Below are 27,867 nucleotides of genomic sequence, written 5' to 3'. Positions count from 1 at the left end.
CTCTGCATTCTGAAGTGACAGTCATGTTTAAGGCAAAACAAAAACATTGTGTTCTTTCTTCTTCTACAGTTTGGGAATTCTAGGCTGAAATGTTGGCATCCAGGGACAATAGCTTTACTTAGAGAAGTATTTTTACCCCCTGGGAAAGTGACTCATGTACTTCCCAGGACTTTGGCTTTGAAGAGATGTTCTTGAGTCTAGTGACAAGTTGATGTTGAAAATACATCAGTGGGAAATGAGAAGCAAGAAAGAGACAAATACAGTGGTGCCTCGCATAGCGACGATAATCGGTGCAGCAAAAATCTCTGCAAAGCAATTTTGTCGCTATGCAATATTAAAAAGCCCATAGGAATGCATTGAAACCCCTTCAATGCGTTCCTCTGGGCTTCAGACTCACCTTTAAGCGAAAATCCTCCATACGGCGGCCATTTTCGCTGCCTAGTAAGCGAGGAATCCGTCCCAGAAAACAGCGGGCAGCCATTTTTTTTACCCAGTGGCCATTTTGGAACCGCCGATCAGCTGTTAAAAATCATCACTCTGATCATCGCAAAGCGATTTTTCCCCATTTAAAACATCGCAGTGCGATCGCAAAAAGTTAATCGCTTTGCGATTTCGTCGTTAAACAGGGCGCCCGTTAAGCGAGGCACCACTGTATAAGAAAAGCTACTTCTGGCCATTGTGCAAGTTCCATTGCCATGTGGGGAATGGTCATTGCTTGAATGAGGGGGTTTGGGGATATCTTTCTATTCCTTTTGATGTTGAAAATTTGCTTCCTTTATGTAAATTCCCAAATGGAAAATAAAGGTGACCATTTGCTGACTCCAGAGAAGTGTGGAGTAGCTGGAAAAAAGAGACAATTTAAAAAATCCTGTGGACTAAGGACAGATGAAGCATATTGTACATTTTAAGATGCGGTGAGCAAAGTAGATACCTTCAGATTTTATTTGACAATGCCTTCCAGCACCCCTTTCCTTAGGTTATGCTGGCTAGGACTGAGTCCAAGAGCACTACTGACCTTCTGTTTAATAGAAAGTTTTGCTAAAGAAAAGTTTAAAGAATAAAGAAAGTAGCCTAATGTGCAGAGAAAAATATTATAGAGAGAGAATAATACCACAGTTTTGCAACAGCCCTGTATAGATGATGAAATTAGGTCCTTGAGATCCTTTGTGATAAAGAAAAGCCAGATAAAGCCTTGCTGGTTCATTAGGAAAAATAAAATTCACTGTTGGGCAGTAGTTTATAAGGTCCAATCAAAATGAAAGACAAGCATACAAACACTTCAGAACTGTTCATTGGTCTGGGCAGTATACATTTATGAGATGTAGGAGGAAATGTGTGTAGGCATCTTTCAGTCTTGAGAGACTGCTCTGAACAGAGGTCTTGGAACATGCTCTGAACAGAGGTCTTGGAACAGTGTCTAGTGTGGCTGAGAAGGCCAATTTGAGAGGGACAATCCCTTCTGCACTGAAGACAAATACAATCTGTCCCCTGTCCAGCTCCCTGATTTGGCTGGTTTCGGGACTGCCTCTTTGCCTCGGCCTGCTGAACAAGTGTCTCTTCAAATTGGGAGAGGCCATGTTGTAATGCCTGCCTCCAGGCTGAACGCTCAGATGTCAACATTTCTCATCTGTTGAGGTCCATTCCTAAGGCCTTCAGATCCTGCTTGCAGATACCGTATCCTTGTATCACAGCTGTGGTCTCCCTCTGGGGCGCTTTCCCTGCACTAATTCTCCATACAGGAGATCTTTTGGAATCCTACCATCAACCATTCTCACGACATGCCCAAGCCAATGTACTGTTTCAGGAATATCTACATGCTAAAAATTCTAGCTCGTTCTAGGACTATTCTTTTTGGAACTTTGTCCTGCCAAATGACATCAAAAACGTGTTGGAGGCAACACATATGGAACATGTTCAACTTCCTCTCCTGCCATGCACAAAGGGTCCAGGACTCACTGCAATACAGGAGTGTGCTCAGGACACAGGCTCTATAGACCTGGATCTTGGTACAGTATATGCCGTCAGCTTTTTATTAAGCCATACTCTCTTTGTGAGTCTAGAGAACATGGTAGCTGCTTTGCCAATGCATTTATCCAGCTGGACATCTAGAGAGAGAGTCAGAGATCGTTGAGCCAAGGTACATGACGTCATGAACAACCTCCAGTTCTTGTGTAGAGATGGTAATGGAAGGAGGTGAGTCCACGCACTGGAGGAAATACAGTACCAAAGCCTTAAAATTGTTGTGGCCCTGAGGTTTTCAGTTAGACTTAGTTTCTAGATGGAGATTGCAAATGAAATGAATCACTGGCAGGTATGCAGGTATCAGATTACACTGGGTGATAGGGATAAAGAAGCAATGACTGGTCTCCCTTTCTGCTTTGATACAAAGAGGTATGCAGCTCCAATCAAGTGCTAAAACACGAAGCATACAGTATTGTAAATACATATTTACAATTAAATATACTGACTTGGATCCCAAAATAACTTACCTGGAGGAAGTTCGTGGAAGGAAACTTTCCTTCCTTCTGCCTCAGCCTTGTGTCCAGGTGTCATCTGTCTTTACCCTTGAGAATGCTTTTCCAGATAGTTGTGAGTGAGTCTGTCTTTGTGAACACTTTGGGATGGGACGTGGGGAGTTGCCAAGAAGGATGAATCGTCTAGTAAGTGGTCCCTAACCTTTTTGGGACAGCGGACTGGCGGAGCCTCTGAGGAAGGTGGGGCACCACTACCCCCGCACTCACACGGGCACATGCTCAGGAGCACCTCCATGCATTCTAGTCTGTCCTCCCAAGAAGCAAGCATTTTTTAATTTTTGTGGCTGCTGTCACCATCTGCAATGATCATGGAGCCCAAGAAAGTAAAATCTGTCACTGCCTCCGTATCTTCCCCTTCTAGCATGTTGAACACCTTCCGACCTGAGGGGCTCATCTTCCAGCGTCATATCTTTTAGCCTTTTGTTTCTGTTCATGGGGCGTTCTTGGCAGAGATACTGGAGTGGCTTGCCAGTTCCTGCTCCAGGTGGATCACGTTTAGTTGGAACTCTCCACTATGACCTGTCCGTCTTGGGTGTCCCTGCACAGCATAGCCCATAGCTTCTCTGAATTACTTAAGCTCCTTCGCCACAACAAGGCAGCAATCCGTGAAGGGGCCTTATGCATTAATTCTCTCCAAATGCCATATCAATAACAACCCTCCTAAGATACAAGAAATACAATACAGAAAGATACATATTGTTTAACTTCTTGGTTAAACTGTTGCCATGCCCACTCCACCAAATGCAGACTAGAAAGCTCTTCCAGTTTCCAAACATTTTCCTTTGGATAGGCAACCTAAGGAAGAATAGCTATATAGACCCAAAAGCTCAATGAACATGTTGTATGTATGTTCTCCAAAATATGTCTGTCACCTTTTGAAATAAAAAAGGAAGAGCTGTGAGTTAGCAAAGGTTGTGACTGTCATAATCATTCATATAATGTGAAAGAAAGACAGGGAGGAACATTAACTAATTTGAAATGTGATGTTGGAGAACAGCCTTAGATGCACCACAAACGGCCAGAAAGGCAGAAAAGTGGTTGCTCAGTCAAGTCAAGCCTTAATTCTCACTAGAACAAAAATGAGAAAAACCAAAGCTATCCTACCATGCATATATAATGAAAATACAGAGCTGACTAGAAAGGACAATATACCTGGGGAAAGGGATGGGTGAAGAGACAGTAGGAGGAGAGAAATACCTAATATCATACATATTGTCTCAATTAAGTTATTACCACAGCTATTAGTTCGCAAGACCTGAGCAGAACCTACTGGAAAAAACAATATTGCTAGGAAGGGGAGGGAGTAAGAAGAGAGAACAACCTAATATAATATGCTGTTGGTTTGCAAGATCTGAGTAGAGCTTCTAATCATATGACATTTTGGAGGTCCTTCATATAGTCACCACGCTTCAGAAGTAACTTGATGGCACATAGCATCTTTGGAGTTTTTTTCTTAATTACCAGACAATTGTATAGCAACAATATGGGCGTAATGGTTGAAACTATTACCAGATACTGTATAGGCACCAAAGTTTGGCTAACATTGAATAAGACCATCCTCAGCCACAAAGCGAAAAACAATTATTTCATAGCTTAAGTGAGTGTGCTTCTGCATATTGGTTCTCTTTTCTAATTTAATATCTTTAAAAATATTTATTTATTTATTTAATTTATATCCCGCCCATCTGGTATATCATACCACTCTGGGCGGCTAACAGCAAGGATATACAATTAAAATAAAATCCATAAACATAATAAATGATAGATAGAAAAAAGAAGAAAATTAAGTCAAATTAAATGCTGGCAGGAGGGAAGGCCTGGGTGTAGAGCCATGTTTTTAATTGTGTTTTAAATGTACCCAGCGTAGGGGCCGCACGAATCACAGGAGGGAGATTGTTCCAAAGGCGAGGAGCCACCGCTGAGAAGGCCCGGTTTCGCGTCTTTTCCCACTGGGCCTCCCTCGGCGTCAGGCTCCTCAGCCTCACCTCCTGGCTCGCGTGGGTGATCCGGGTAGATCGTGGTGGGAGCACGATCTTCTGTGCTGCAGACACAGAATCCCTTTCCTAGTACCAATGTCTTTTTGGACAGGAAATAGTTAAAAAGTTCTCTTGTGACTCAGTTAATTGGGTCCTGACTGACAGAGTCAAAAGTTCAGTTTGCCCCAGACCTAGAGCTTGTTTCTCTTTTGAAGACTTGTGTCAGGAGTCCGATCTCAGGAATCCTGAGACAATGTTTACTGAAAGCACTCAGGGCTGGGACAAATGCAACTTCAGTGTGCTTTTGTAATACAGAAATACTTTGAATCTGCCTTACAAAATTATATGTTATCCCTGGGGGTGCATAGCAAAATGATGGTTTCTGGAGCACTGTTATTCTGGTATTTTATTTCAAGCAAGACTAGGGTTGGTGGCTTTTTTGCTTCCTTTTTCACTCCTTCTCGACCATTCATTGCCTTCCAAAATATCTTCCTTCCAGGGCCACAAATGTATCTACTTTGGAATATGCATGCTCAGTTAAAGTGACTGCTTTACCTTTTTGAAAGGCTTTTTTGAGGACCAATGTTTCAGCCCCTTTAGCCTGGATTCCTTCCAAATGTAATGCAGAAATTACTTTGAATATTCCCTAACAAAATTGTATGCTAATTCCCTGGAGATACATGGCAAAATGTCGCTTTATAGAGAACTGTCACTCCATTGTGTACTTTAAAGCAAGCCTGCTTCCCCCCCCCCAAAAAAAAAGAAACTAACCTGTGTTTTGACTGTTTCTGTGACCTTTCACTGCCCTCCAAACATCTCCCTTCTAGGACATTTAGGTCTCTTGTTTCTGCACAGGGGGGAATAGTTTTACATTTAAAAATCACTGTATTTGAAAACTCTTTGCCCAAATGTTCCCAAATTTGGTGCAGAACAAGAGCAGACTACATCTGTTTACATCTGTGCCAGATTTGGTGGTGATCCAGAATCCAGTTTCAAAGTTATAACTTTTTGTTTGGGCTGCCCCCATTTTTAGAATTGCCGTGTTGAATGTTGATTCACTGTGCTGCACAATAACATCACTGTATTCTTGTGTAGTGATAATTTATATGCAGACTTTTTCCTGTAGGGAACACAAGGCAGTTCACAAACTATTAAGCCTATAGGATGATCACAATTAAAACACCATACAAACTTCTAATAAGAACTATTAAATATTTATCAATATTTACAATTAATATATTGGTGGCATAAGAGCAATTCTTGCTTAGTTTCTTCCTGTGCTACAAAGGTAATGTAAAAAGCTTCCCATCCCATCATAGTCCCACTTTGTGGGAGAGATGGGAAGATGGCATAGAGAGCCACTGCAGTCTTTAGCGCTTGTATGATTCAGGGCTGCTCTCATGTTGATCTTCCTGTGTTGGTGGAAGAATAATGACACAACATTATTAGGAGTTTTAGATATAAAGGGTCAACTTTTGCTTATTATAGTAATAATTGGAGACTTCTTTGGGAGCAGAAATGTGTGTTGTTTATATATATATATAAAATCAGATTTTTTAAAAAATTTTAAATTTAACATTAAAATTGATGTGTACTTTTGTTTTCTTATGTTGCCCATGATATGATGGTGTGCATTACTTATTTTCATGTATAAGTACTGGACATAACTTTCTATAGTTAGAGCATGCATATAAAGTGTGATTGAAATAAGGAATGGATAAAAGTATATCTGATTCCTGGATACTTAAACAGAGACAAAAAGAAATAGTGGATCAACTTTTTAAATGTTATGTAGTTTTTGCCTTGTAATTAATGAGAAGACAGTATTTTTAATTGGGCAGTTCAACTACTACAGCTTTCACAGACTGGTAGAGGGAAGGAAATTTTAATTAGCTCAAATTCAGAGGCCAGTTTTTTTAAGTTTTTTAATCAGTTCTTATGAATTATAATAAATTAAAGCAAAATATATGATTACTTAGCCTTTAAGTTTTTACTTTTGTTTACACAGTTGTAAGTGACATAAGTTACTTCCGTCACTTCAATAAGACATATTTAAGAAGGTTTCAGTAATGTGTGTATTTATTTTCAATCAAATTAGTCAGTCAATAAGTGAAAACAGATAAGCAGTGTTCCCTCTAATTTTCAGCCCCACTGGGCAGGGCTTCATTGCAACTGGAAAGAATTGCTGTGAGTGCATGGAGGAAGAGGAAAACTGCTCAGAGGGGGCAGAGTCACACTTCCTTGCACAGTCACATGCTTAGAGGGAACGTTGCAGGGAAGTTAATGAACTAACATCTTCATGATTGTCAGTCTATACCATATGTGCCTGTTTTTGATAGTTCTGTCACACATCTACTGTTGCATTCATAAGGTAAACAAGAGTAAGGTAAACAAAGTAGAGTTGGGTTGGTGTTCTGATGCATGGGTTGCATGCAGAAATCATCATCCTCTGAATTCAACCCTTCGGATGCAGCCCCATGAGCCAAAATAAGAGGAGAACAAATGCACTGTGTTCTTTCATTCTTCATTCCCTCCAGTACATTTTTTCAGTGTGTCTCATCCTGGAATACATCTGTTGATATAATTTTTTCTCTTGTTTCCCCAGATTTGGTCACCTTGATCAAACCCAAGCATCTTATTTCTCCTATCTGCAATTCTTGGAAATATGTTGCATCTCATTGTAGTACGGATACTGCAGTACAGATTCAAATAATATGGCTTTTCAGGGTTGAAAAAAAAAGTTTGTATGAAGACTGTAGCAATGTTTCTGGATTATATCAAAGATCTGCATCTTTATATTGTACAACATGTAACTAATGCGACACTTTTAATAAAGTGACCATCATGTGAATTTGGGAGCCCTGTGGGATCTTCCTGATCCAAAAGGACAAGAGAAAGCGGGTATGTAGAAGTTATTTTATCTGTATTTTTTTTGTTTGCATGGCATAGGGCTCAGCAGAAGATTATTTACCTTGGAGACAAAACCCTGGATTCAGAAACTTTATTTGTATTTCTCCTTGGTCCAAGGTGAAGGGAACTTCAAGGATTCCTTCCGTGAATATAGTAGAGTGAGGAGGAATGTTTTCAGATTCAAAAAATTGCTTCATCCCAATTTAAAGTATGGGGGGGGGGTTAGTTTCTAAGAAATCCTTGAAACCTTGATGCCATGACAACTTGTTGACATTAGCCATTAACGAATGACAAAAGTAAAGCTGCAGTTACTATGTGGTTCTAATACATCAAAGCTTATTCTCTTTGACACTTGTTATTCAGGCAGAGTTTGGAAGCAATGTGTTACCAGTAAAGGTACCATGTTTCCCCAAAAATACGACAGGGTCTTATATTAATTTTTGCTCCAAAAATGCACTAGGGCTTATTTTCAGGGGATATTTTAATTTTTTTTCACGTAAAGCAATCTACATTTATTGAAATACAGTCATGTCATCTTTTTCTGGTTGCTGCACAGTGGTGGGGGGTGGGGTTTCACTTCCCAGGGCTTATTTTTTGGGTACAGCTTATATTACGAGCATCCTGAAAAATCATACTAGGGCTTATTTTCAGATTAGGTCTTATTTTCGGGAAAACAGGGTATTACCTGTAACACATTGTTCACTGGGGCAATAAGGGAGTAACACTATTCCTTTTGAAAGTAAAGTAATTACTAGTAATGTTACTTTTTTCCACAGTTGTTACTTTCATCTGTTTAATATTTTTTTCAGAGAACAAATGATTGGGCAGGATTTTCCAAATTTTAAGCTGTTCTTTGGAATAATGAAAAATTAAGTAATACAATTACTGTAGCACCTTAAAACTTTCTTGTACAAATTGTAACAAATAATTTTAATTTGTTACATTTAAAACTACAGCAAGTAGTAGTAATGATTCATTTTAAAAAATAACTTTCAACCTCCACATTTAGACACCATCCAGGAACATATTTGATTCTGCTTTTCTTTTTGTTTAGAAATGAAGAAATATCTGGCATATTTATGAAATTCACATATACAGTACGACCCCATATCCGCTGGAGATTGTTTCCAAGCCCTCCCTGGATACTGAAAACTGCAGAGATATATATAGTGTTTGTTGTACACAGAGAGAGGGGGGAGGGAGACAGAGAGATACATACAGAGAGAAAGAGAGAGATGGTTGTTGTAGGTTTTTTGGCTGTTTGGCAATGTTCTCAAGGTTTTTCTTCCTAATGTTTCGCCAGTCTCTGTGGCGGGGATCTTCAGAGGACAGGAGTTAGGACTCTATGTTCTGGTGTAGTGTGTGGGGTAGTTGAATATTTGTAGCTATGGGATCAGCTTTTTGTTCTTTTCAGGAGATTGGGTGATTATGGTGATCAGGGTGGTTTTTTGTTTGTTTGTTTGTTAGTTTGTTTTGTTATGCATGTATTGTTGTGATAAGGGGGGAGATGATCTGTCAATGTGATGGGTGTTGTTAGCTAGTCTTTTGTGTGCAGTGATCTCTGGTCCTTGTGGCTGGGTAGAGTTCGTTGACCTTTTTGCAGGCTGTATTTTTCAGTGCTTTGGCTTTGTTGAGTTTTAGACTTTCTTCCTTTTTGTTGAAGCTGTGCTGATGTTTGTGGATTTCAGTGGCTTCCCTGTATAGTCTAACATAATGATTGCTGGTGTTGTCCAGTACTTTTTTTGAAATAGGATTTCATGTCCAGCTTGTTTCAGGGCATGTTCATCTACTGCCATTTTTTCTGGTTGTTTTAGACTGCAATGTCTTTCATGTTCTTTGATTCTGGTGTGGATGCTGCATTTTGTGGTCCTAATATATACCTGTCCAGATAGTGCAAAGTATCTGGTTTGCCGCAGTGGTGAGGGGGTCCCTTTTGTCCTTTGCTGACAGTAACATTTATTATATTTTTGTGGTGGGCCTGACTACTGTTTGTAGGTTGTGTTTTTTCAAAAGTTTCCCCATGTGGTCCATGAACCCTTTGATGTATGGCAGAAATACTTTATTTGTGGGTGGCTGTTTTTCTTCTTCAGTTCGATGTTGTTTTCTCAGTTTAATGGCTCTTGTGATTTCATTCTTGGAATAGCCATTTGCCTGTAGGGCCAAATTCAGATGGTTGGATTCGTTGCTGAGAAATTGAGCTTCACAGTTCCGATTCTCACGGTCTACTAGTGTTTTGGTTATGCCTCTTTTTTGTTTTGGGTGGTGGTTGGAGTTTTCATGTAAGTACTGGTCTGTGTGGGTGGGTTTTCTGTAGACCTTGTGTCCCAATAGGAGGTCAGGTTTGTGTATGACCATGACATCTAAGAGAGGGAGTTGGCCCTCTATTTCTTTTTCCATGGTGAATTGTATACAGTATTTGGGTGGATGCTATTGAGATGGTTTAGAGATTCGAGAATACAAAGAGAGAAAGCTTAATTCTTAGAGATAATAATGAATCTCTTGAACACCTTTTGTTATCTTTTTTCATTCTGAATGATGGCATAGATGTTGCCACATTTCCTAACTGACATGCACATGCAACTGGGTTGTGTATACATGAAACACATGTATATGGGGAACTTTTAAAAAGGTATAATTTGTAGCTGGTGACTTTATGCACTATTCTTTTGCTCATAGTGGAATAATTACTTCTAATTTGAGGAATAACTGCCTTGAGTACACTTGTTTGAGGTGCAAAAGCATAGACTTTATTTTTAGAGATTTTTGTTCTCAGATACATACATAAGCATCTGTTGTAGAAAAGAACAACATCTTGGTTAGTGTGCTCATCTGGGTTTGTTTCCCAGGGACATGGGTTTGTTTCCAGGTCTAATAGACTTTAACCATTGTTGCTATGTGCCGTAATTAGATAAGAAGACATTTGTGAAATCACTGTTTTCCAGATGAGAAGGTGAAAGATTAAGGATATGACAGAGCAAGAAATTTGAAGGTTGCTTGACCAAAAGAGTCTCACTGCTGGTTAAATGGTAGACTTATGAGATGGTAATAATGGTGGAAATTAACAGATTTATGAGGAAAATAATTTAAGCAGTAGCAACTAAATTTATCTTATTCAAATGAAGGAGAACCTTAGAATTTACTTCCTGGTTGGATATCAAAAGTTTGAAAATCAAATTACCTTCAAATACTGTACTGTACCTCAGGTTTAGTTATACTGCAGTTCAAAAACGGGTTGATAGCCCTGAGCCACATAACAGATAGCTACCTAATCCACACAGTCCATAAACATCTAATGAAATCCAAGCTATTATCATGGGTTCTGGAGCCACATAACATTTAGATGGGAAGTCTTGGCAAATGGGTCTTTACTTTTAGTTTCCAAGACAGTTGAAAGACTGAGCATTCACTTGAGACTTCTTGTTAGCCGTTTCCCAGTACCTTAAGTCGACCCTCCCTAAATTTGTGCCTTTTATAATCTAGAAGTTTTACATATCAACATCCGTGATTATTCATCATCTGACTTGGGCTGAGGGAAACTGCACTGAAAAAGCATGTCTGGAGTACCTCTGAAATGTAGTTTCTTTACTATGAGAGATGTTAAGTTTATAGCCAGGCAGCTAGCTGCTGCGTGTCTGACATTTTGTGTAATAAAATATTTGTAGATGTATTGTAATTTTTCTTTATCTCAATAAAAATTAATGTTTATAGGCATTCTTCAGTTTACCAAACCCATAATCCCTTCTGTTAAACAGCTCTGTCTGCCAATTGTATTTTAAAACAGCAGTGTTTTTATATTCCCTCTTTCCAAAATTCCAACTTCTGGAGGTGTACATCCATGTGTCAGCAAAATAAATGTATACACATTCGAAGTATGGAGAATCTTTTGCCAGTCCCTGAAGGAGAAAAACATAAATGCCAGCTGCTACTTTGATCTAACTGCTCTAAAATGGGATACTTCATTTTACCTCTCTTTTTTTTCAAATAAAGGGGAAGCAAAATAGCTTTCTTGATGTATCAATGCACTGCTATTTTAAATTGCCAAGGAAAACATTCTCACAATTCAATTTTCAGAAAAAGATATATCTACTGTCTTACCCTGACACCAAATTGTATGTGAATTTAGTAATAAATTCCTTAGAATTGGTTTTGAAGGTAGGATGAGGTGTAAGAACAAAAAATAATACAATGTACAGAAAGTTAAATAGCTACAAAGAGAAATAGATTCAATGAAAAGCAATTAAAATGTGGTGGGCAGTATACATTCTTTTTCTTGCGCCTATTAACGGTTCACCTCCGGGTTTTATTTTGTGTTTTGATATCAGTGCTGAAATTTTGTTGGTAGAGCTGTGCCATGTAACAAGGGTGAAGTCATTGGCCATAGCCATGCTGCAAGTGTTTCAGAGCAATAAAAATGTCTTAAAAGTTGTCTCTTCCCCACCTTCCACCTCCATGAAGGGCATCCTCATTACAAGGCACAACTCCACTGATCTGTGGTTCTGGAAAATGGCCTTCTTGTTCCCATGAACTTTGTTACTGGAAAGACAAGTATTTTGATCGGAAGAGTCACTTTGAGACTAGCTGCACAAAATCTCTTGCAATGTACAAGTTTTTCTATTGACAAGAGGAGCAAAGTTTAGAGGCTTAGAGGATCTGGATGTCACACACATTTGAGCAATTTTTCAGGTAGCAGAACACAAAACAAACAAAACACAACAAAGTTTTTGTGTGACTTGCATTGTACGTAATTTAGTGTGAGTGCTCCCAAATAGGGTTCACGTTGCTGCATTTTGAATGGTTTCAAAATGCTTCATTTCATATGAAATGGTTGTTCATATAACTATAGAAGAACTTTTGCAAATAATGTTAGGCAGGACTTGGGAAGAAAACATTTCTACTCAGTCAGCAGAGTTGTTTTGTTTTGTATTTGGCAGATTGAAGGGAAGAATAATCTGGGGAGGGGGAATGATAACAATTGGCAATCCGGCTGTGTCACAACCTTTGTTCCAGGCATGCAGCATCATGGCCAGAACCACATTGCTTCTTGCCTCTGGCAAGAATCCTGCATACCTGGCAGCCTTCTCTTTTTCTTCTGGTAAACTCTCTCTGTAACATCCAGCTAAGCTTGATGGCTGCTGCTGTTTCTGTTTCCTCTCTTGCTTTTTTCTCATTTTTCTTCCAAATGCTCTGTAGCTATGGGGCCAATGTTGTTGTTTTTAAGTATTTGTCAGGCATGCTTAGCACTCTAGTATTTATTGCTGTAAATATGCTTCTGGTCCAAGCTATTTTACCATATGGCTGCTCACTTTCTGTTGAGCCACAGTTGCTGCGATAATTTGTAGATGATGCAGAAGAGGGAACATTAAACTCTTCACATTCTGTTTCTGCCATGCAAAGTGAATAAAATGCAACCGCACAGGAAAGACCATGGAAATGAGACTTGATTTTGTTAACCAACTATTTGCAGCTTAAATGCTATTTTGTTTTTCTTTAGGATTTCCTGCAGGAATTTACAAACTTGTTTTTTATATATATATAACATTAAGAGAAGATAACTAAGAAAATGCCTCCACGGCCATCATCTGGAGAATTGTGGGGCATCCACTTAATGCCACCAAGAATCTTAGTGGAATGTCTTCTACCTAATGGTATGATAGTGACTTTAGAATGCCTCCGTGAGGCCACACTGTTAAATATTAAACATGAACTCTTTAAAGAAGCTAGAAAATACCCTCTCTATCAGCTCCTTCAAGATGAGTCATCTTACATTTTCGTAAGTGTTACACAAGAAGCCGAAAGAGAAGAATTTTTTGATGAAACACGGAGATTGTGTGACTTGCGGCTCTTCCAGCCTTTCCTAAAAGTCATAGAGCCAGTAGGCAACAGAGAAGAGAAGATTCTTAATCGAGAAATTGGTGAGACTTGCAGTGTTCATTTATTACCAGTACTGATAAGCATGTTAGTACAAAGATGTTCAGAATGCTATGTAATTGAACATAAGTTATTTACAGCTTTCTCCCTCCAGAATGAAGACCTGCTAGCCAGATTCATATTGGTGTTCCATAAGGTTTGTGTAACTTGTTATGGCTAATGGTGGCTAACATGCCCAGCACATGACTTGCTCATGTACATTGTCATATACCCAGTGGCACAACTTGGATGTGTCTCATCACCTCACCAATTAGCCATAATTAGTTGTGGCAAGTTTTGTTAATTTTACATGAATACCAATATATATACATGGGATTTTTGTAAAAAAAAAAAATTTAAAAAATTCCACTACAGCTACCACAAGTCACCAGAAACCTTCCCCCAGCCAGAATTCTGGCAGCTGTAGCCAAAAAATCCAAGTCCTAAGAGGAGATCAGCACATACACTAGTGGCCCAACATATTCTTCTCTACAGCCATTGCGGAGGGAGAGTGGGTATGACTTGCTAAGCTCCGTGGGAACTCTAAGTGATTGTCTTTTTTTTTTTTTTTACAACCACCATGTACAGAGACAGACGAGTAGAGAAACTACCAGTCTCCCAATCCCTTGCACTTCCAATGGAGTTCAGCAATTCCTGGTGAATTATGGTAGATGTGGTGAAAAAAATCCCAAAATTCCCTGCCTACAAATCATGTGCCAATAAATACCCCTCCCCTTCCCAGACACATTGCACAGGGTGGCAGAGTATAGAATTGTTTGGTTTGGTTTGTTCTGGCTAGCTGTGTTTTGTTAGCTGAAATCCTGTTGCTTAACGTTGTAAGTCACATTAGAGTACGTCCATTAAGTTAGTGGGGATTTGGGGAGTCAACTTTTTCATAAGGTCCATTGATTCAAATTAGCCCATTTTAGCATAGTAAGTCAGAACTAAAGTAGATCCATTTGAATAAATAGAACTTACAGAGAGGTTGGTTCACCAAATCTCTGCTGATTCAGTGGGATTAATCTAGTGTGACTTAACTACATTAAGCAACAGGATTTTAGCCATTATGTTATCTGGATTGTCAGAAGAGCAGTTCCTGTTAACTGTGATTCATTTCAAACAAGGCAACTTCAAAGGATGGTTTCTGAAGTTGGCCAGTTAAAATTATATGTAGTTAACATTGACTGTAATTCTGGAACCAGGCAACAACAAAATGTAGCTAGCCAAATGTTAAAGCTTCTAAACTTCACTACAATTGAGGAAGGGAGAATATTCAGGCCCAGAGTTTACCCTGACTCCTTGTATGAATGTGTTATATTAAAATGTGTTATAGCATAATATATAAACATGTCCATTATGTTGAAAATAGCATGCTGTTGCATGAAGACATACTCATTGAGGGGTGCTTTTTGTTTGTTTGTTTGTTTTTGGTTCATTTGAAAACATACCATAATTTTGCTATCGGGTAAAATTAAGTTATCTTTTCAAATAAAAAATACACATGGATACACAGTGTGATGTAGTAGATAGAGTGACAGAGTAGGACTCAGGAAGCTTGGCTTCAAATCCCCACTCAGCCATGGAAACTCACTGGGAGAGTGGGACTGTGTTCTGTCAAGTTATTCCTGATGTATGCCAGCCCTTTTCAGGGTTTTTTTATGTAGAGAATACTCAGAAGTGATTTACCATTCCCTTCTTCTTGGGGCATCCTGGGACTGTGCAGCTTGCCATAGTTTACACTGGCTGGCTTTTCTCTAATGAATCCCAGTGGGGAATTGAACTCCCAACTTCTGATTACACAGCCAGATTCCTAAATCACTGAGCTATCTAGCCATCTGGAACTGGTAAAAACCACTCCTTAAATATCTCACATACCTTGAGCCGTATTAGTGTTTTTATAAGTCACTTCTGATTTGATAGCACATGATAACAACAAACCATACACATAAAGTTTGATCATATCTGGAGTTGCAGATGAGCACGTAATTTCCATACATTTCAGAGCAGTCCAGTGATAAAGCTGTTCAAAAATCTCATAATTTGTAATCTAGCACTAATAGGATATAAAATGCCTAAACATATATTGTGTGTCCTACTTGAGTATATTGGGATATTCTGTCCTTATTTCTGTCCTTATTTCTGTTCTTGGAGACCATGGCCTTCTTGAACATGTCCCAACATGTCAACGGCCCCACACACGTGGGTGGTCATACACTAGACCTGGTCTTTTCCACCAATGGGAGCGAGAGTGATCCGATGGTGACTGACCTTGAGTCGGTACCCTTGTCATGGTCGGATCACCACCTAATAAAATGCACCCTTAAAATGGCTCTCCCCCCTCGCAGGGAGCAGGGACCTATTGTTATGGTCCGCCCTCGAAGGCTACTGGATCCGGTTGGATTCCAGGAAGCCATGAGACGGGTTACGGCTGACCTGGCTGGCGCTCCTGTCGAGGCTCTGGTCGACGGCTGGTTTACCACCGCGACTAGTGCTGTAGACACGATCGCTCCTGAACGCCCTCTCCGCCGCAGAGATCGCCCGGCGCCCTGGTATAACCAGGATCTCCGGACATCGAAGCGGGTCAGGAGACGGCTAGAGCGCAAGTGGAGAAAGGCCCCGACGGATTTCAATTGTATAGCTGTTAAGGTCGCTACTAACCTTTACCTAGCGAAGGTAAAGGCTGCTACTCGAACATATCTCGCTAACCGGATAAGCGAGGCTGCTAACCAGCAGGCGGAATTATTCCGTATAGTACGCGACCTATCCGGAATTGGTCCGAGTGATGGGCCTCCCCCTAGTTTTTCACCGGACCAATTTGCAGCATTTTTTAAATCAAAAGTGGAGGCCATCCGCCGGGACCTCTCTCCTTTTTTGAATACAGTGAGTCGAGCAGAGATGTCCAGCGCTCCGTCTTGCCCGGTGACCTTTGACTCCTTTCAGCCTGTCACACCCGACACTGTGGCCAGGGCACTTGACCGCTGTCGTGCCACCACCTCCTCCTTGGACCCTTGCCCGGCCTGGCTAATCAAGGCAGCCAGGCCTTCAACAACGGAATGGGCTACTGTAATAATTAATGGGTCTTTCCTTGAGGGCAGATTTCCTTCTGCCCTCAAGGACACACTCATTAGGCCCATTAGAAAGAAACCTAGTTTGGCGGCGGATGAAATTGGCAACTACAGGCCCGTCGCCAATGTTTCCTTCTTAAGCAAGGTAGTCGAGAGGGTGGTGGCCGATCAGCTTCAGGCGCTCCTGGATGAAACAGATGCCCTGGATCCATTCCAGTCGGGCTTCAGGCCGCGCCACGGTACAGAAACGGCATTGGTCGCCCTGTGTGATGACCTATTGAGGGAGGCCGACAGGGGCAAAATGTCTCTGCTGGTCCTCCTCGATATCTCAGCGGCCTTTGATACCATTGACCACGGTATCCTCCTGGGGAGGCTCTCTGAGTTAGGAATAGGAGGCCGGGCTTTGGCCTGGCTCCGTTCCTTCTTGGAGGACCGCCCCCAGAGAGTACAGCTTGGGGAGAGTGTCTCGGCCCCGTGGAGCCTCAATTGTGGGGTTCCACAGGGGTCGATTATCTCCCCAATGCTGTTTAATATCTATATGAGGCCGCTGGGTGGGGTCATCAGGGGGTGTGGAGCACAGTGCCATCAGTATGCGGATGACACGCAGCTCTACATCTCCTTTTCACCTACCGCAGGAGATGCCGTTCTGTCCCTTCAGCGCTACCTGGAGACCGTACTGGAATGGATGCAGGAGAATGGGTTGAGGCTGAACCCGGACAAGACGGAGGTACTAAGGGTGGGCGCCCCCACAGTAGGGGATTTGGGAAACTCCCTCACTTTTGGGGGGGTGACCCTGCCCGCCAGGGACGGGGTCCGCAGCTTGGGGATCCATCTAGACCCGGCGCTCACTATGGAATCCCAGGTGGCGTCCGTGGTCCGCACCGCCTTTTTCCACCTTAGGCGGATAGCCCAGCTGCGATCCTACCTTGATGTCGGGGCCCTCACCACCTTGGTGCATGCGCTCGTAATCTCAAGATTAGACCACTGTAATGCGCTCTACGTGGGGCTACCTTTGGGACTGCTGCGGAAACTACAGGTGGTGCAGAATGCGGCGGCCAGATTACTCAGTGGAGTGAGAAGATACCAACATATCTCCCCCACTCTGGCTGCTTTGCATTGGCTGCCCATCCGTTTCCGCATCAACTTCAAAGTGTTGATGCTTGTGTATAAAGCCCTAAACGGTTTAGGACCTCGATACTTGGCGGAACGCCTCCTCCCACCAAGATCTACCCGTGTCACTCGTGCGAGCCAGGAGGTGAGACTGAGGAGCCTAACGCCGAAGGAGGCCCGGAAGGAAAAGACTAGAAATCGGGCCTTCTCGGCGGTGGCTCCTCGTCTCTGGAACGACTTACCCCCTGAGATTCGCGCGGCTCCCTCGCTGGGTATTTTTAAAAAACAATTAAAAACTTGGATGTTTAGGCAGGCCTTCCCAACAGATAATTCCTGACGATTTCTCTCTACCCTACAGCTCTCCTATCCTGTTTAATAATTTTTTTTATTTTTTTTTTGTTAAGTAATATGGTTATATGTATTTTTATTGTTTATTCTTATGTTGTTAGCCGCCTAGAGTGGTCCTCACACGACCAGATAGGCGGGATATAAATAAAATAAATAAATAAATAAATAAATAAATGATGTTCCTATCTCATAAGTGTTTAATAATAGAATTTTAACAATAATAGTTGTTAATATTCTTTTTGCTAAAAAAAATCTATATTTCGATTTCCATGTATAAGTATTTGCCATGTTGAATCTCTTTCTCTTCTGTCTGATGAAGTGGACTTGTTCACAAAAGCTCACATTAAAAAAAATATAAAAATTAGTCTTTAAGGTGCCACTGTGTTTTGTCTTTTTTTTACTTTTTAATTTCTGTTTTGCTTTTATTTTAAAAAAACAAAAAAGTTTGTCACCACGTTTAGATTGGCCTTATAGACTCTAGAATGTTGCTGTTGTATAAATGGAACAGGCACATGGAACCTGTTTTTTAAAAAGTCAAAAATGAGAAGGACAAGGAAAATGGTTATGCCACTCTTCACAAATGTGCACAACCAGTTACACTATACGGCCTCACGGAGCTAACATGCAGCTCTTCTGTCTGAGCTGAAGGTACCAGACATAAATAAGCACCTGAATCTCTCTGGCCCAGAACGACTGCAGAGCGTTCCTCAAGATCACTTTCTCTGAGCAAAGTTCACTGCTATCACTCCTCAGAGTTAGCCTTTGTGGGCTGGAAGCAGACATCATGCTATACAACCTATTAGAAGCTGAACTTTCATAGAAAGTTTGCATTCATTTTTGGCCCTCAGTACATGGCAGAACGCCTGTACACAACAGGGACTGCCCATCCCACATGCATTTCGCAGGCTGACAAGCTGAGGGTACTGATCCCAAGGGAGAGTCAGAAAGACAGAACAAGAAAACAAGCCTTCTCTGTGGTCACTCCCTGCCTTTCGAATAATTTACCATCTGAAATCCGCCTTGTCCCCTCCCTGATGTCCTTTAAAAACTCTTTAAAACATTATTATTTTGCTAGGCCTTTCAGAATGTGCCAAATTAATCCTGATTTGGATAACTGACACCCCCCTCGAGTCCCACAAATATTTATAGACCTCCCAGACAAAGAGAACAGATTCTATGATTCATCATAGCTGACATTATCCCAGTAAAGGGTTAATATCCTAATGAAACCAAATAATCAGTCACAATAGCATCTCCAAATTCATCTGGGTATCTCATTATTGGTGACTTCATTGTTACAGTAATTCCAGGCCACTCCAGAACTTGTTAATTCTATAAAAATTCAATTTATTTACATTATTTCTAGGTTCCATGCTTAAAGTAGTAAATTAAAGAGGAAAGAACTGTAAGCACATATGCTTAAATCCAAAAGTCATACAGACATGCAAAATAGTAAGCATAAAATACTGTAGGCTTATTTAAAATACATCCATGCAACTTGTAAAAAAAGATTGAAACTTAGGTTCTCGTTCGTTCGTTTAGTCGTGTCCGACTCTTCGTGACCCCATGGAACAGAGCACGCCAGGCCCTCCTATCTTCCACTGCCTCCCGGAGTTGGGTCAGATTCATGTTGGTTGCTTCGCAGACACTGTCCAGCCATCTCATCCTTGGTTGTCCCCTTCTTCTCTTGCCGTCACACTTTCCCAACATTAAGGTCTTTTCTAGGGAGTCCTCTCTTCTCATGAGATGACCAAAGTATTGGAGCCTCAGCTTCAGGATCTGTCCTTCCAGTGAGCACTCAGGGTTGATTTCCTTTAGAATTGATAGGTTTGTTCTCCTTGCAGTCCAGGGGATTCTCAAGAGCCTCCTCCAGCACCACAATTCAAAGGCATCAGTTCTTCGGCGGTCAGTTTTCTTTATGGTCCAGCTCTCACTTCCATACATCACTACAGGAAAAACCATAGCTTTGACTATTCGGACTTTTGTTGGCAAGGTGATATCTCTGCTTTTTAAAATTCTGTCAAGGTTTGTCATCGCTTTCCTCCCAAGAAACAGGCGTCTTTTAATTTCGTGGCTGCTGTCTCCATCTGCAGTGATTATGGAGCCCAAGAAAGTAAAATCTGTCACTGCCTCCATATCTTCCCCTTCTATTTGCCAGGATGTGATGGGGCCAGTGGCCATGACCTTAGTTTTTTTGATATTGAGTTTCAGGCCATTTTTTGCACTCTCGTCTTTCACCCACATTACAAGTTTCTTTAGTTCCTCCTCACTTTCTGCCATCAGAGTGGTATCATCTGCATATCTGAGGTTGTTGATATTTCTTCCGGCAATCTTAATTCCAGTTTGGGATTCCTCCAGTCCAGCCTTCCGCATGATGTAAAACTTGTAAAAAAAAGATATAAGTATTGAAACTTAGGTTCTAGGCATAATTTAAGCCACGTATGAATCAAATTATAACATTATTAAAACACCGGAGCTCATTGCCTATAAAGGCAGAGAATGCATCTCTAAAACACCTCAGAGTTCTTAAGAATAAAATCATAGAAAGCAAAAAGTCTTATAGTATTCAGTTATAGGCATGAAGAAGTGTTTAGACTTTTAAAAGTAGAAATATACAAAATCAAAAGCATTACTCAACTCTAAACATGTTATTAACAGAGAAAAATATTTTTCTCACCAAACCTTTAGCTATGTTATTCCCATGACTATCTCCTGGCCACTTTCAATCCTTTTGTGTCTTCTGTTTCCCACTCCAAGCAGAGATTTCTCCCCCTTGTTTGCAAAAGCAAGGCTTCTGTATCCTTTGAGATGTGCTTAAACATGATAGAAATCTTGTTAATATACCTTTTGATCTTACACTTAGTCAAAACATTCTGACATGGGACTTTAGCTTTCCTGTGGATAAGTGATGCCCTGATGGAACAATCTGCTATCTAAGCGATGAGCTGGGGTGGTAATCAGCTAGGTTAACTGGGCTCTATAGTAGCCCCCTCTTCTGGAGTACAGTGTGCTTGGTGGTGTAATTTCCTAACATCATATTTGGACAATATAATACATTTTGAATGTCTCTTACAATTTTCATGTTTAAAATGTTCACCACTTAAGTTTCTTCTTCCTCTGCCATACATTTTAATCAAAGCATATAATTGACAATGTCTTGTTTTATTATTTAATTTAACTTGTTATTTATTTTATGTTTTCACTGATTATGTAAAATTTGTTGTTATGCTCTTATTATTCATGTTAACTGTGCAGAGTAACCACTGGGTTAGATGGGCAGAATAAAAATCAAATAAATAAATAACAAATATATCCAGTTTGCACGTGTGGGAATGGAACCTCTTTCTCAGGGTTTGTACTGTTTCACTATATATCGAACATTACTGTGCTCTCTCACTCTGTCCCCCACTTTTCTTTTGTTAGGTTTTGCTATTGGCATGCCTGTCTGTGAATTTGACTTGGTTAAGGATCCAGAAGTTCAGGACTTCAGAAGAAACATTCTCAATGTTTGTAAAGAAGCAGTGGATCTGCGAGATGCTAATGCACCCCATAGTAGAGCATTGTATGTGTGTCCCCCAAACATAGAATCTTCGCCTGAGTTGCCCAAGCATATATATAATAAACTTGATAAAGGTAAAAGGAAAAAGGGGGTGCTGAAGTAGTTCAATGAATTTGACAGTGGGAACCTGGAAGAATAGTGAAATGTGACCATTTTAACATTTTAACACATGTGACCTTGTTAGACACACTTCCCTTAAGTCAAGGTGGTATCCTCAGCATAGATTTTTTTTAAAAGCCAGGTCATACTTTGTTTTGATGTAAGTTTTTATTTCTTAATTAAGCAACATTACAATATTTTATTCCCAGATATATCATTATTATAGCTACATAATCAATTACAACTGCAGCACTCTTATTCAAGTGTTCTGGAATAAATTAGAATCCAGAATTGGAATTGGGATAGATGCCAAGACAATTTAAAATCACATTTGTATTTATTATATAGGTATTAGTAGCTGCATCAACCATGGGCAGGTTCAATCTTGTTTTCATTTCACACTATTTTAAAACCTAATCTGGTGGAGAAATACAGCTGAATCCATAGCTTGTCACATCTGCTTTAAGGCACATATCCTGTGTAGAATTATGTTTGGGATCTGTTAATTTTCATTTCTCTCAGGAAACGGAGGGGCAGGTAGAGGCCGGATGTTCTCTTTTCTGCCTTTGGTTGTTTTATTCTGCAACCTGACCTACTTTCCTTCTGTTCTAGGACAAATAATAGTGGTGATATGGGTTATAGTCTCCCCCAACAATGACAAGCAGAAGTATACCTTAAAAATCAATCATGATTATGTGCCAGAGCAAGTGATTGCGGAAGCAATTAGGAAGAAAACACGAAGTATGTTGTTGTCATCGGAGCAACTAAAACTCTGCGTATTGGAGTACCAGGGGAAGTATATTCTAAAAGTCTGCGGTTGTGATGAATATTTGCTAGAAAAACACCCCCTGAGTCAGTATAAGGTGAGTAAATATATTTTGTAATGTCATGCTGCTTCCTATTTTGGAAGGTAATGCTGTTGTGAGAATCATTTAGCGTTTTGAGTATAAAGAAGGAAATGGATAAATTAGAGTGTGAAAGAGGAAGTAGTAAAGCCAGCTGGCAATTTTTATATGCAAAAGAAAAAAAGCAAAGACAGACAGGCATTTGGCACAGTTTACTAGGAAGTGTTAAAGTTTTTGGTACTTTTGCTATGGTCTGCATAATGATGGCTGGCAAGCTGTACATTTAATTACATCGTTTTCCATTTCAGACAGGTCAGTCAGTTTCTGTAACTACTGAGGTGTATTCAAGTGCTTGTAAGGAGTAGAGTTTTAGATAACTTATGTAAGGCATTCAGAATAGAGCTGAGCTTCTGCAGAATCTCAGATGAATTGGGCCAAATCTGAGGGACAGAAGCCCTTCTAGTAGTGCTAGGAATGTACTACGGGACATGATCCCCGTGCTCTAGTGCTCCTCTGTACCAACCCAAATTTTTTTTCATGTTTTTTATTCATTTTTGGTAGGAGTAGGGGTTGGGGTGTGGATACAGGGAATAAAGAAGGGATTATTAAGGATGGGGAAATGATAAAATTCCAGAGAGCAAAAGAGTATTCTTACATTCACATACTGTACAGTATTTAGTTATGCTAAAAAGGGAAATCACATAAGTAAACAATCTAACAGTTTTTCCAGAATATCATTACTACTCTCTCCATTCCTTTCAACCTTCTCATACTTCTTTTATCTATACTTTCCAGTCATATTTTGGATCCAGTTATAAAACTGTTCCCATTTTTGAGTCCTTTTTGAGATTACCTTTCACTTAATGCTTCTGTTAGTACATCCATCTCCGCCACTTCCAGTATCTTTTCTATCCATTCCTCAAGAGATGATACCTCTTCTTTCTTCCAATATTTTCCATATAATTTCCTCGCTGCCGTAATTACATGTATTATTAAATATCTCATTTCTTTATCTACAATTTCATTCATAATATTCAATAGAAATAATTCTGGTTTAAATGGTATCACATAAGAGGACTTTTTGTAACATTTCATGTATTGATCTCCAATAATATTTTGCTTCCCTGCATATCCAAAAAGTACCCTCCTGCATTTTTCATTTCCAACATTTGTTAGAGGTATTTTTGTACATTTTAGACGATCTAGTTGGAGTCATGTGCCATCTATAAAATATATATTTTTTCTTTAAAATTTACTGACTTTGTAAGTTTAATATTATTCTGCCAAATTTGTGCCCAGTGTTCTAAGTCAATATTAGGAATAACATTTTGTGCCCATTTTATCATACAGACTTTCACCACTTCATCTTCCATTTTCATATTTAAGAGATATTCATATATTCTTTTATTTTATCATTTGCCTCTAACAGTAGTTTATCAAATGTTATTTGTTCTTCATAAAAACCCATTATTTTATCTTTTGCATACCTGGTGTCCAATTGTAGTCTCGTCCACCAATCTAAAAAAAAAAATTCTGCTCCTCTAACTCCTCTCTAGTCTTTAACACCCCCTCTTTCTTAAGCAAGTCCCTGTATCAGTTTTTTATTTACAGTCCTTAGATCTATCATGCAGAGAAATGGACAACCCAGTCTCTGGAATACATAAAAACATCAAACATAGAAATAAAACAAACAATTATACAATCAATTCAAAACCTCCATACCAATACCAAAGTCAAGTAAGAGGAAATTTCTGAAACTTGAGAATCGCCAGACAGAACCCAGCTATCCCTGTCTGAGAGCAGATACTCAAGTCTAGTTTTCTCTGATTGGCCAGGGATGTTTTCAATCAATGGGGTAATAATCTGATTTTGTGCTACTGCATAATGCAGGCAGCAGAAAAACGTGCTCCATGGACTTGACCTCGCCAAAGAAACAGAAACATAGCCTCTCAGCAAGTGGGACATTCCTATACTTCCCTTCAAGTATAGCAGAGGGGAGGGCAGCACACCTTGCCAGAGTAAAAGTTGTCCTAAACCCTTTTGCTTCCAGTGATGTTAGATAATTAGCTGGTTCTATAACATTTTTAATATAGGCCCTTGCCATAGTGTTTTGTAGGCTGGAAAGATCTGATTGGTGTTCAATATCCTCAGTTCTCTGTTTAACATGTTTTTTATTTTGTCTGGTCTAATCCATATAATAAAAGGGCATAGAGCTGGACACCAATATAGCTCTGAACAGATATGTCCTAATTCAATTGTAAGTTATCAGTGAATATCAGGGGAAGCAGCCCTTGTGGGATAAGATAGTCCTTTAACCAAGTGTTTATAGAGAGGATGCTAATCCAGGCTTCTACCTTTAGACATCCTGTCTCCAGTCTTATTCTGGCATTTGAGACACATCTGGGGACCTGTAAAACGGTTCTTAAAAATTTGGATTGTTCCCTTTCCTGAGGTGCAAAATGTGTGCTGACTGGCCCTAGAAGTGACCCATATAACAATTGAGATAATATCTTGGCCTTATAGAGTTTTAGTGTTGCTGGAACAAACGCACCCCCTTAAGAGTAGTGAAATTTTACTATGCTGTTTGCTGACCTTTCTCCTTGGTCTGGAGCATATTTGCTGTATTGAAGTCTAGCGCCCAAAGCTTGTAGAACTACCCCAAGATATTTAAAGGTTTTTACAGGCTCAATGTGCTACACTCAATATGCCAGCAAGTTTGAAAAACTCAACAGTGGCCAAAGGACTGGAAAAGATCAGTCTACATTCCAATCCCAAAGAAGGGCAGTGCCAAAGAATGCTACAACTACCGTACAATTGCACTCATTTTACACGCTAGTAAGGTTATGCTCAAAATCCTGCAAGGTAGGCTTCAGCAGTATATGGACCGAGAACTTCCAGAAGTACAAGCTGGATTTTGAAGGGGCAGAGGAACTAGAGACCAAGCCGGAGAGTTCCAGAAAGACATTTACTTCTGCTTCATTGACTATGCAAAAGCCTTTGACTATGTGGACCTCAGCAAACTATGGCAAATCCTTAAAGAAATGGGAGTGCTGACCACCTTATCTATCTTCTGAGAAACCTATTCGTGGGACAGGAAGCAACAGTTAGAACTGGATATGGAACAACTGACTGGTTCAAAATTGGGAAAGGAGTACAACAAAGCTGTATATCGTCCCCCGGCTTATTTAACTTATATGCAGAATACATCATGCGAAAGGCCGGACTGGAGGAATCCCAAGCCAGAATTAAGATTGCTGGAAGACATATCAACAACCTCCAATATGCAGATGATACCACTCTGATGGCAGAAAGTGAGGAGGAATTAAAGAACCTCATAATGAGGGTGAAAGAGGAGAGTGCAAAAAATGGTCTGAAAGGTTCCTCCTTTCTCTTTCTCCCAATCAAGCCTTCAAGCAGAGGTGGGGGAGGCTCGCTCTACTGCATCTCACCAGGTATAGGTCTAATGGCTTTCACTTTCTCTGACATCCACTCTCTTCTGTATCATTATTTAGGTCCTTAAAGCTTCCATATACGAAACAAACATCTTAACTTACTTAGACTTCTGGTCAGCAATATTTTCCAAAATCCTTCTATAATCCTCCACTCTCTGCAAGGGGCGTTCCCAGCTGTTTACCCCGAATGGCTCCCTCCTCAGTCCATGCATTCAGATTTGAAAGAGAAGAAAAACAAGCTTCCACCAATTCTTCTTCCCCTTTGGTCACCACTTATCCTAATGGCAGTTCTTTCCCCTCCAAATCTGGGGGGTCCCAAACCGAAGGGTTGCAGTCCATTTCAAGAGCTTTCCTGAAACCAGACCGGTCTGGCCGCAGTGAAGCCCCACTTCTCCATACTAACCCAAAATATTAATGTCACATTAAGGATATGGCCAATATTGGTCCAAAGGCCTTCAGTGGTAATTTACTAGAATGATGAGGATTTAAGACTGTAATACAAAGTAAAGTGAATCACTGAACACAGTGGACTTAGAGCCTGTGAGGAAGAGACCGTGAATCTGAAGCTGTTGTTCATAATTAGATCTTGCTTTAACAGAAGAAATGAAATGTTTGTGCTAAGGTGCTGCATGTCGGTTCACAAGAGTTTTCTGAAATAAGGTTTTGAGGCAATGTCTTTATACTGCTGAGTAGAGTTCATGCAGAACTACGAGCAGCACGAGATGTACATGCAGAAGTTTGTAGCAGCTTCACTGCCAAAAAATTCCATCGTAACTTCTTCCTCCCCTTGACACTCTCCCCATCCTACTTTCTTTCTTTGTCTGCCTAAAGAAGGAACAGGGAATGTGAATAGCTTGTTGTTAATAAGGAAACCATTTGTGTGAATATTTTCCTTACATGCTAAGTTACAGTACAAAAAAAAAAAACAGTCTTGAGGCTTCTATGGTATTCCTTTAGAGTACCTTAAAATAAGCTGCCGTGACTGCAAAATTTGCAGGCTGCTTTGATCAGAAGTTTAGGCTATAATGTATACTTGGGCCTGAGTGTCAAAATACTAACAATGATGGCATTGCTATTATTGCAGTTAACAGCCAGTACATTAATTGTTTTTCCCACACCTATTTCAGTACATCCGGAGCTGTATCATGCTTGGTCGAATGCCCAACTTGATGCTGATGACTAAGGAAAGCCTTTATGAGCAGCTACCACTGGATACCTTCACAATGCCATCTTATTCTAGACGTATTTCTACAGCTACACCATATATGAATGGAGAAGCTTCTGTTAAATCCCTCTGGCAGATTAACAGCAATCTCAGAATAAAGATACTCTGTGCAACCTATGTAAATGTAAATATTCGAGATATTGACAAGGTAAAAAAATGCTTTTCAAGATACGACTTGAGCATGTGCACATGATGCTAATGAATGAGTCTTAAATATGCTGTGATTTCAGAATTTCTGCATTGCAAGCTGGGGCCCCATAATCTTGAACAGTATCTGGCTATGCTCTGGACATGACAGTCTGGTCAAAAAGCCTGCCCCCCAAAAAAAATGAATTTGGCCCACAAGTTTTTGACATCAGAGAAAGAAGCATGTATATGTGGTAGTGGTTCAAGGCCACAATACGGAGTGCCACGCACTGGTTGTTACCTGGTTAGACAATACCCTTCTTTGACAGAGTCTCTAAAGAGTAAGCATATTTCAGACCTGTTACGTCTTTTGAGCTGGCTTTCAGTGGATAGCATTAATCTTTTAGTAGGTGTTATAAGCCAGAAAAATAAGAATAGGCATTTTTTTGCATGTTATTACTTGCTCTCAGCAGTCAAATGTATTCAGCTGCAAAGAACAATGGGATTCTTCTTTTCTTTTCCTGTCCTGTTGTATATAAAGAGTATTTTTGCTGTAAATTTCAACAGTGCTATTATCAGTTCTTTCTTGTAGGCTAAAGTCTACATGAAAGTAGACATAGTCTAGAGGGGCGGGGTAAAAATCTAATAAATAAATGAATAAATGAATGAATGAATGAATGAATGAATGAATAAATAAATAAATAAATAAAT

At 40.1% G+C, this 27,867-nt stretch overlaps 1 protein-coding gene across 1 annotated transcript in view; it reads left to right on the top strand.

Annotated features, from left to right (window-relative positions):
* PIK3CA (phosphatidylinositol-4,5-bisphosphate 3-kinase catalytic subunit alpha) overlaps positions 1 to 27,867 on the top strand; it is a 61,236-nt gene that overhangs the window by 8,744 nt on the left and 24,625 nt on the right. The window contains exons 2-6 of the mRNA XM_020799047.3: positions 7,116 to 7,411; positions 12,912 to 13,332; positions 21,274 to 21,483; positions 22,121 to 22,371; positions 26,933 to 27,178. Coding sequence (XP_020654706.3) covers positions 12,981 to 13,332; positions 21,274 to 21,483; positions 22,121 to 22,371; positions 26,933 to 27,178 — 1,059 coding nt within the window. The 5' untranslated portion in view covers positions 7,116 to 7,411; positions 12,912 to 12,980. The remainder of the gene's footprint in view (positions 1 to 7,115; positions 7,412 to 12,911; positions 13,333 to 21,273; positions 21,484 to 22,120; positions 22,372 to 26,932; positions 27,179 to 27,867) is intronic.

Source organism: Pogona vitticeps, chromosome 3 (assembly GCF_051106095.1).
Source record: "Pogona vitticeps strain Pit_001003342236 chromosome 3, PviZW2.1, whole genome shotgun sequence".
Classification (NCBI taxonomy): domain Eukaryota; kingdom Metazoa; phylum Chordata; class Lepidosauria; order Squamata; family Agamidae; genus Pogona; species Pogona vitticeps.
The sequence above is the reverse complement of the archived record's forward strand: the minus strand, read 5'-3'. Positions and strand labels throughout refer to the sequence as shown.